The sequence below is a fragment of the Arachis stenosperma genome, chromosome 10, assembly GCF_014773155.1.
Source record: "Arachis stenosperma cultivar V10309 chromosome 10, arast.V10309.gnm1.PFL2, whole genome shotgun sequence".
Lineage (NCBI taxonomy): Eukaryota > Viridiplantae > Streptophyta > Magnoliopsida > Fabales > Fabaceae > Arachis > Arachis stenosperma.
The window spans coordinates 10,409,827-10,419,852 of NC_080386.1; the positions used below are offsets into that span (position 1 = coordinate 10,409,827).

Below are 10,026 nucleotides of genomic sequence, written 5' to 3' on the forward strand. Positions count from 1 at the left end.
AAAATAATTTTATTTATTCTCTTTTATATTTTTTAAAAGGATAGAAATATATATTTCAATAAAAATAAAGTAATTTTTATAATAAAAAATAAAGACATAATTTATTATACATATTTAAAAAAATCAATTATAACTTTCATTTGTTTATCCGATTTCAAATTAAAAAATTCCTTGAAAAGAAAAAAAGTTCAACATTGTTGGATTTAAAAACTCACTTTGGGGATTTGCTCTTATCAATCAACACGGTGCCGACGACACGTATCAGTATCCCACGTGTCTGCCACGTGGCGGGAAACCAGCAGTCAAAGCTGCATAGTCTTACGACGTAAATCTCTTCCCATATACGTTCCCCAAAACCTCCGCAAGTTACCACTTAGCAGCAACCAATTCAAGAGCGGTTATCCCTTTCAATTCATTTCCTCTTTCTCTTTTAATCCGCTACTGAACCTTGCCGGTGTTTGCTTCGTCAATACGTCACCGTTTCACTAACCCCAAATTATCCGAATCCCTGGGCCCTCAATTGGGACACACACTCTCAAAGTTTTAACTTTTAATCTTTCGCACTGTGCACATGATTTTGATATTTGATATTTGACATATTTTATAATAAAAATGATGTATTATATATCCATTTCCAATTCCGTTTCCCCCTCCTTTCTTGAATATCTTGGAGTATTTACTTCTTTCATTGGAGCCTTTCATCAAACAGTTTCAATACGTGCCTTTATATTTCAATATTTGTAGCCTTCTGGCGAGTGGAGTTGGTGAAAAGATTTGGTTTTTTCCCATTGTCGGAGATTCGTGGATCTTGTAGTTGGTGAATGGATTTGGATTAATGGGATTGTGCAAACTTTTTATCTTTGTTGCGAAGGGTGGTGGATTCAAGTGAAGATTCTCTCTCTCTCTCTCTCCCTCTCTCTCTCTCTCTCTCTCTCTCGGAATGGATATAACGGAAGTTACGATCTTGCATCATGTGGGGATCGTTCTGATGGTGATGTGGTTGCTATCTGCAGTCAACTATTTCCATCCATTTGCTTACTTTGTTGCTTTGATCTATCTTTACCTGGTGAGTGAGGGACCGTGGTTATCAATTTTGAAAACTTTTGGAGATTCTGAAAATTCTTTCTCTTTTGTTAGTTTTGTTTTTTTTTTTGGGTATTTAATTTGTTGGGTTGGTGATGCGGGATACAAATAAAAATGGGTACTTATTCTCAGTGATTGGAACTGAATTTGTACTCTGGTTTTTTTTGTCTTTTTTGTTGTATTTGTTTAAAGACGGAAAGAAAAAGATGGAGGAATATAATATTTTGCTGACTTTGATATATTTCTTTTTTCTTTTGGCTTTGAAAAGGTTCATGAGCTTTATGTTACAAGGCTGCGGAAGAAGGTGCAGTTTGAGGAGAGGAAACAAGCTAATCAAAGAAGGGTAATTCTAATGGTGTTAGTTTTATTAATTTGATTTTATGAATTTATGAAGTTTATGTGGGAAAAACAGTAAGCTTCAGTTTAAGTAAATGAACAAAGGGGAAAGAAGAAATAGAAAATTTGTGAATAAATGCTGTTCTAAAAGTTAAAGAACCACCCCTTACTTCTTGAAGAATGACAGAATCTGAACATTATTTGCATGGTTATTCTTTTAAGGGTTTATGAAGTATGAGATGAGACAATATTAGTAAGTTACAAGTAAATGATGTACTCCAAATATAGTACAAGAAAATGCATAAAGGGCAATGGGGGGAAGAAACTATGTAATATATTCTCTCCCAAAAGTCAAGTTGAAATGCATTATGGTACTGATAAAAAAAAGAGCTAGAACTTTCATCTAGAATATTCCTCTTGCTGCTGTTAAATGGATTATTAGTAACCTTCTGCAAGATGTTTTACCTTGATGAAGACTGAGCATTTCATTTGATGTCAAAAACAAAATTTTGTATAGCTTCATTATTAAAGGTACACTAGCAAATGGATTATTATTATATGGTTAAAAATGCAACACTCCTTGTCTCCTTGGTTTAGGGTTTTTGGTAGTCAATTCCTTTGGTTTTTTTTAATTTTAATAATGTAATTATAATTTCAAATTATTATCTGATATATCATACTGAAATATATTGCATATAATGCCTTTTGTGTCCATCAGGTGCTTTCAGATTCTGAAACTGTCCGGTGGTTGAACCATGCTGTTGAAAACATATGGCCTATATGTATGGAAAATATTGCCTCTCAGAATATCTTGCTTCCCATCATACCATGGTTCTTAGAGAAGTACAAACCTTGGACTGCAGTATGACTCATCCTGTTCATTTGTTTATCTTTGATAGTGCTTGATCAAGCAATTTGAATCTTGACTTCTGTGTGAAAACTGAAATTTATGCTTTAGTCTTCAATTTTTTTTCTATCACACTGACTTATGCATGTAATTTTTTTCTCTTTTTTGTATTTCTTTCTTTTGGTTAACTTTATATATGCGGGTATTAAATTAATTGATTTCACTTTTGGTATTGATGACTGTATAATATATATTTGTAGAAAGAAGCTGTTGTGCAGCACCTATACTTGGGAAGAAATCCCCCTTTGTTTACTGAAATTAGGGTACTTCGCCAGAATGATGATGACCACTTGGTATGTAATATTGGAATGCAGGATAGCAGGACAATGCCTTGTTCAGCATTAGCAGTTGAAAATGTTGTTCTGTTTGGTTAAAATTTTGCAGTGTGATGTGATCAATGCAGGTACTAGAGTTAGGAATGAATTTCCTTACGGCAGACGATATGAGTGCAATACTTGCTGTGAAATTAAGAAAAAGGTTGGGATTTGGAATGACAGCAAAGCTGCACATAACGGGAATGCATGTTGAAGGGAAGGTATGGATATGGAATTTCAAATTTATCCTTACTCATCGGTTGAGTGTTAAACCTTACTCGCAACATAAAGGACACCAGATTTAATGTTGCTAGATTCAGCAATCTGGGCCTGTTCCATTATTTTTCTCTCAGACATATTTTTTATCATGGACCTTCTATCAGTATTTTAAGAGATGATATAACTAGATAATAAGTTGGTGGGAAGAAGTTTTCCTCACTTAAATGCATATTCTGACATTATCCTATAAGTATTTCTATGGAGGGTGTATTTAATCTCTATACTTTTATTTTTCTCTCCTGCATTTTCTGAAGCTTCTTGCTAGCAATATTCTAGAAGCATTGTGGACTGATTTGCCACAAGACGTGAATTGTTCAAGGCTTATTTTTTGCTATCAGAAATGGAGATTAGTATTAAGGGAGTTCAGAGAGACAAGGAAATAAAATAAAATTTGATATTTGTTGTTTTGTATTTTATTCCTTTTCTACAGGTCTTGGTTGGGGTAAAGTTTCTCCGGACATGGCCTTTTATTGGCCGTTTGCGCGTATGCTTTGTTGAACCTCCATACTTCCAAATGACTGTGAAACCTATATTTACTCATGGGCTTGATGTCACTGAACTTCCAGGGATTGCCGGGTGGCTAGTAAGTATGAATTATGAAGGATTATTGTTGTCTTCATTCTGCTTGCTCTCTCTCATCTTTGTTTGTCAATTCTACCCGTCACTGTTATGTTAAATTTTACATTGTTATACTTTTCCAGGATAAGCTTCTCTCTATTGCTTTTGAACAAACTCTTGTTGAGGTAAATTTATTCTCTGTGGATGTCTCTTTGTGCCACACACGCATGTGTGCACGCGCACACACACACTGTTTTGGCATAATGAGATTTTGAAGGATGTGACTAAAACCTGAATACATGAATTCTCATTTTTCAATAGCTTTGTAATTTTTCTATATTGATACATTGCTAAATTTTGCAGCCCAATATGCTGGTTGTTGATGTTGAGAAATTTGTTACACCGCAAGAAGGTAATATATGTCTCCTGTTCTTTTAATTTTTTTTGGGTCATCACCTAGTATTGAATTTATTTGGGCTACAAGTTTTAGCAACCACTTATAGTGTAAATGAAGAATAACATCTGTCCGTATACTTGTCTGTGTTGCCAACTGCCAACTTTAAACCATTCTTCTCATATGATGGGTCAACATGTTTTCTTCTCAAGTGGATGGACTCGATTTCTCAAAGTAGGCACTAGGATTTATGCTAATATATTGGTTTTGGAGTTGATGGTTTCATGCTTCCATTTTAATATAGTATTTTTGTTTTCTTTTGGAAAAAAATCCATTTTGGAGAAATTGTTTTATTGTCATTGAATACTTGCCATTTGATTTTCATCTTTTCATCACATATCTTGTGGGAGAGATAGAACATCTTGTGCTTTTACATATTTGTTTTGCATTATTTTTTATTTTGTATACTCATCCATCCATACATCTTAATGTTCTAGGGCCTTGGTTCTCTGTGGATGAAAAGGATCCTGTTGCTTATGTGAAAGTAGAACTTATTGAGGCATCTGACATGAAGCCATCAGATCCAAATGGTAATCCCTTATGATGATTTCTGGTCAGTTTCTTTTCTTACTATGTTGTCTATAACAAACTGTGTGCGTTTCAGGACTAGCTGATCCTTATGTGAAAGGTCGTTTGGGTGGATACAGATTTAGGACAAAGATACAAAGGAAAACACTCAATCCTAAATGGCTTGAGGAATTTAAAATTCCCATTATTTCATGGGATTCTAGCAATGTGCTGGCGCTTTTAGTTCATGACAAGGACCATTTCTATGATGATGATCTTGGGTTTGTCTCATTTTCTGAACCTTTTTGTTTTATACCACATGCACAAATGTTGCATTTATTTTTCTTGAGAAGCTTTTACATTTTCCCCGCTCTCCTCCATTTTCCTGCTGTGTGCTGGTCTTTTTGGTCTAAGGGTGGATTTCTTACCATTCTCACCTACTGTCGCCTTACCTCTCTTGCTCAATAAAATCCATTATTTTTAATATAAAATGTTTGTCTTCAGAATCAATTTCAGCTTGACTAGTGGTATGTCATTGTATTGCGCTCCTATTATTGAGTACATGCTTCTAATAAGTATGTCTGGATGAATATTGAATGTGGACCTATACTAAATTTTTCATATATTCCATGTTTAGAGAATCTGGCTGGAGTATAATTCTCGTACTCCTAATAAGTAATTCACAGCCAACTTTTGTAGCATAAGATTATTACACATTTGACCTTTATTTACTGTAGAAGCACAGTCTTATAGAGGAATAATCCTATCAGATATATTGAGAGATTGGAAAGCTGTGTGCTTCATTGATAATCTTTTCTCTAGCTAGTCTTTGTTCTTGTAGAAGGTTCTCTTGTTCTATCTTTTGGTCATGCATATTTTGATTTTCATCTCAATAAAATTCATCGATCCAAACAAATTGTTCTGTATTTCCAGAATCATGGCCTCTATTTAGACCTTTTCACTTGGCAGCCCAAATATGTGTAGTTGCTTGATGTGGAACATATGTTTAAATTTCAGTCGAATTTGATGTTCCCTTTTAAATTCGACCTCTTTCATGTGATTTTGTTTGGTCATTGGTTGTCTTGCTATCAGTGATATCCTTTGACCAGTGAATTTTTTTTCTTATGATTTCTTGTCAATTGTTTCATCAGTGTGTATTCTTCATCAGACCAAGTATTGTGTTATTTTCAGGGAATGTTCTGTGAATATCAATGATCTCAGGGATGGACAAAGACATGATATGTGGCTGCCACTTAAAAACGTGAAAATGGGGAGGTTGCATCTTGCGATAACTGTTGTTGACCATGGAAAGGTAACTTCTCAGTTTCAATATTTAATTCAATATAGCGATAAAAGCATTTTGTTGAAAAGAAGCAGAATACAGATGGATATGGATATCCAAAGTGTTCCTATTCTGCATGAAAGGAAAAACAAAGGTTGCTCCTGTTTTATTGTTATTTTAATTTTAACTTTTTTAGTAATATATCCATTACAATTTTGAAAAGTTTTTATTTACAGGAGATTGATGCTACATGCACGCAAGAAACAGTGGATACTGAAGAAATGAGGAAAAGTTCATTAAAAAATGAGACTGCCAATGAAGGTTCCTTCCCATCTGTTACATCCGAAAAACTTGCCAAGCTTAACGATGACTTTGAGGCGATAGATGTTATAGGGCAAAAGGAGACAGGAATTTGGGTTCATCACCCAGGAAGCCAGGCTTGCCCAAACTGGGAACCGAGAAAAGGGAAGGGTAGACGCCTTGATACTGAGATCTCCGGGGAGCAGAATGGTTCATCTCGCAACTTAAAATCACAGGTTAATGGTTCCTTGAAAAATGAGAACTGTAGCAGCAGTCCTGATGATGATTTTGAACAAAAGCATCCTCATATGGGAAAAGTAAAGAGGGGACTGCACAAGATTGGTGATGTCTTCCGTAAGAATTCGAAAAAGGAGGATCAAATTGGTTCTGGTGGAGAAGGTGTTCCATCCCCTCGCGCATTCCGCTGGAGTTTCAACAAGAAGGGGGAGGATCTGTTTAGTCGTGGTAGAGAGGATGTTCCATCACCACATGATAACATTAGGTCGGTCAATTCCAAAAGTGGTGTTGGTTTGAAATTTGTCATGGACGATAATGTTTCTGGGTTTCCAACCGGCAAGCTTCAAGTAGAAGGCGAAGGCGAAGGCGAGTCGACTGAAGGATCACCCCCGGAGAGTCCAAGCAAGGGAAATGTCAAGGAGAAGGCGAAGAATGTTTTGAAACACGCCGAGAAGGGCATAAAGCAAGCTCTCTCTTTTAGGTCAAAGAAACGTAGGAGTAAAGGTGACCCGACCGCCACAGTGCCGGAAGGCAAAACCTTTGATGAATCCGAGTCGTCTTCTGATGAATCTGTTCCTGTTCCGGTGCGATCAGCTGGAGACGAAAGTATTCCTGTTGCGTGCGAGGGCAATGCTTCTCCCGGATATGTCTCCCCCAACCCCAAGGTGATTGTGGTTCATAAAGTCCAATCTGACACTCCTGTGGACGATGAGGCCCCAATCAAGGAGGAGATTGTTGAAGAGGAGACTCAAAGGGTTGCTAGCCCTGATAGGCCTAGTGAAGATTCTTTTGAAGCTAAAGGTGATAAAAATGAAGTAGTGGCTGATAAAAGAGAGAATAGTTAGCCCAAATGAAAGCATGTCTTGGCAATTTTATTCCACTTTGTAACATCCATAGTTTTCTTTCTGTTTTCTTGTTTGTACAGCAGCTTTCTTAGTTGTTGCCTTTGATAGGCCTTTGTTGCATAAATATTTTTATGGGGTATAGAGCGAGTGTTTTACACAGTATAGAGATTTGTAAACATAAAGCATGTAAAGTAATTTGCATGAACCCAGAAAAAGAAAAATACAAATAACACAAGTTACAATCCGGTTGTTACCTTGTAGCATATTAAGAGCTGTTTTTAACTTTTAACCAAATTTTGAAGGGTTTGTGGCATGCCTAGGTGCTCGTGTATCCTTTTGAATTTTGATTATTCGTTGGTTTTTCTAACATTGAAAGTGCAAATATAGTAGCTGACTAGCCGAGTTAACCTGTTCTACATTGTGAAACAAACTAAAAGATGTGCATGTTTTTTAAGTATATTTAATTTCTAATTTAAGTGTGATAAAGTTAATATTTAAGAATATCATAAAAGAAAGCCTTATAAAAATTATTGAAAGAAATCTTATATTTCTTATGCATAAATGTATTAACTACTGAAAAAAATGTTTCCATTAGTTTCTTAAGAGCAACATAACTTACGATAAATTAGGTTAGTGGAAGAGAATTGAATTTTCTAAAAGAAAAGAAAAGATAATAGAATTTTTTCAAAATTTAACAAATTAGGTTTGATTTCAATTAAATATTTCTTAGGAAGTGTAAATTCATTGGCAGGATTTGAAAAGGATTTGGTTCATCCTAATTAAGATTGAATTAGTCATATATATAGTTTGTTTTTGTTAGAAGAATAAATACTAAATATTGAGTAGGTTGATGTATGAGCATCTTTAGTTATTTTTTGAATAAAGTTAGTGATTTCCTCATTTTGAGATTTTGTGTTTTAATTGATATTTCTTGAAGTTACTTTGAGTTTTGATATGTTTAAGAAGTTGTTGAAAGATTTTAGGCAAGAACAAAGGAGGAGAAAAAAACCAAAGAAATCCCTAAGAGAACCAAGGAAGAGGGCATGCAAAAGGAAGCAACCTTCCAAGAAATCAAAAATTAAAGACAAGTGCAAAGTGAATTTGTAGATGTTGTCACCCTGACCTCTTTATACTCGAATGAGCATAATTTGAGCTAAAAAGGTGCATAACTTGAGCTAAAAAGGTCCAATGAATCGGTTCTAGTAGCATTAAAAAGTTAATATCCAGAACTTTCCAATGATATATAATTCTCTATAGTGGACGTTCAATATGGACCACAAATGACCCTCATCTTTAACCCTAAAAAATCACGGCAAAGAAGCCCAACGTAGAACACTGGGACGTGACCCACGTCCTCTACATGCCCTCCATACACCAAAACATCCCTTGGAAGTGCTCCACGAAGACGTGGGACGCCCCCACATGCCTAAACATTCTTGTCACGCCCAAAACACGTCCAAAACATCCACAAACGCACTCATACATACCATGCAATACTCTAAACTCCATGCACACCATACACACGTCCAAGCTTCTTCTCCTCGAGGGCATGCGACGTCATCCACATCCCTCACACTAGCTACCCATGTCACACGCCACCTTCCCCACATCGCGTGTTAGGCCAAGCCCTAGCAGCTCCTAACTCCAACACCCATGAAGACGTGGGACGCCAGTTGCACGCCCTCCATCCATGAAGCTTCACATCCTATGTTGGCTCCCCATGTCCCATTCTGAGCCATTGGCCAGCAGCACCAAGTCTCCTCCCCCACGAGGATGTGGGACGTTGTCCACACCACCTTCTCCTTCATAACACACGTCCCATGCCACACACGCCAGGGACACGCCATCTTCTTCTCCCCGAGCATGTCACACACCACCATGAAGACGTGGCATGCTGGGCCATTGCTCAACAGCCCTCAATCCCTCCAATTCGAGCAAGTGGGACGTCTCCCACGCCCAGTACACGCCAGCTTCAAGTCTTCAAGGGCGTGGGACGTCCCTTACTTGATCCACACACCAAGGTCCTTGGGAGGTGCACTCAAGCCCAAGATTAAATTCAAGCCCATAATACTTAAGGAAGTAATCAAGTACCAAGGCTTATGCTCTAATCACAAGGAAGAATACTAGTTAATTAGGAGCTATTAGAAAAGTTTTGATTTAATTAGATTTGATTTTATTTTGATTTAATTTGAATTTGAACTTTTGGTTTTGTTTAGGTTTTAAATAAGTCCAGGAACTTATCTAGAGATATCATATAACACACCCCAGTTTTATACCACACTTTAGGAGACAAAACACCACCGTTTACGCCACACTTTACAGTTTTGTTTTCATTCCACCATGGGCAACTAATCTTCATTGTTAAGGTTAGAAACTCTGTTCATCTTTTTATGGATTATTAATCTAAGTGTTTTATTTTATTTGAGGTTTATGCTTTGATTTATTTTATAATTGAGTTTTTGTTCTTCATCTTTAAAGATTTGGAATTGTTAGGAAACATTCTAACTCTATTTTAGATTCTAAGTATTGTTTTGGAAAAAATAATACTGGAATTAGTTTGAAAATTCTTTCTCACTACTTTTTTATTTAACTAAGAATAGTATTTCAAAGAGTGTGCGATACTTTGTGATTTTCAATTGCTCTAATTTGAATAAATGACATAAAATTCGGATTAGAAAACTTTGGAAACCATTCTTTCTTGAAAATTTCAATTGTATAGGACTGGCTTGGATAAGAGATAATAATGCAACCTAAGAACTATTCTTGAATCTTATTTGAAACTAAATCATATTTGTACTTAACCTTTTTTCTTAATTAGTTAACCAAGAAATTGGTGATTAGTTAATTAAAGAAAAATTGAGTTGTCAAGGAATTGAAATTCAATTATACATGATTTTGTCATGATTGATCTCTGCATCTCTCAA

The 10,026-nt window shown here is 35.9% G+C and overlaps 1 protein-coding gene across 1 annotated transcript; it reads left to right on the plus strand.

Moving 5' to 3' along the window:
- Positions 1-365: 365 nt before the first annotated feature.
- On the plus strand, positions 366-7,376 carry LOC130954991 (C2 domain-containing protein At1g53590-like). The gene is made up of 12 exons (XM_057881767.1): positions 366-1,066; positions 1,352-1,426; positions 2,138-2,281; positions 2,527-2,619; positions 2,730-2,861; positions 3,350-3,502; positions 3,621-3,662; positions 3,841-3,889; positions 4,369-4,461; positions 4,536-4,719; positions 5,630-5,750; positions 5,957-7,376. Exons 1-12 carry the CDS (start codon positions 941-943, stop codon positions 7,100-7,102), a joined length of 2,358 nt encoding a protein of 785 aa, XP_057737750.1. The 5' UTR covers positions 366-940; the 3' UTR covers positions 7,103-7,376.
- The last annotated feature ends 2,650 nt before the right edge of the window (positions 7,377-10,026 follow it).

Coding starts and splice junctions, on each gene's coding strand:
- LOC130954991 (XM_057881767.1), top strand. CDS start 941: ATGGATATAACGGAAGTTACGATCTTGCATCATGTGGGGATCGTTCTG. Junction 4,462..4,535: donor GAAGCCATCAGATCCAAATG/GTAATCCCTTAT, acceptor TGTGCGTTTCAG/GACTAGCTGATCCTTATGTG. Junction 5,751..5,956: donor CTGTTGTTGACCATGGAAAG/GTAACTTCTCAG, acceptor TTTTATTTACAG/GAGATTGATGCTACATGCAC.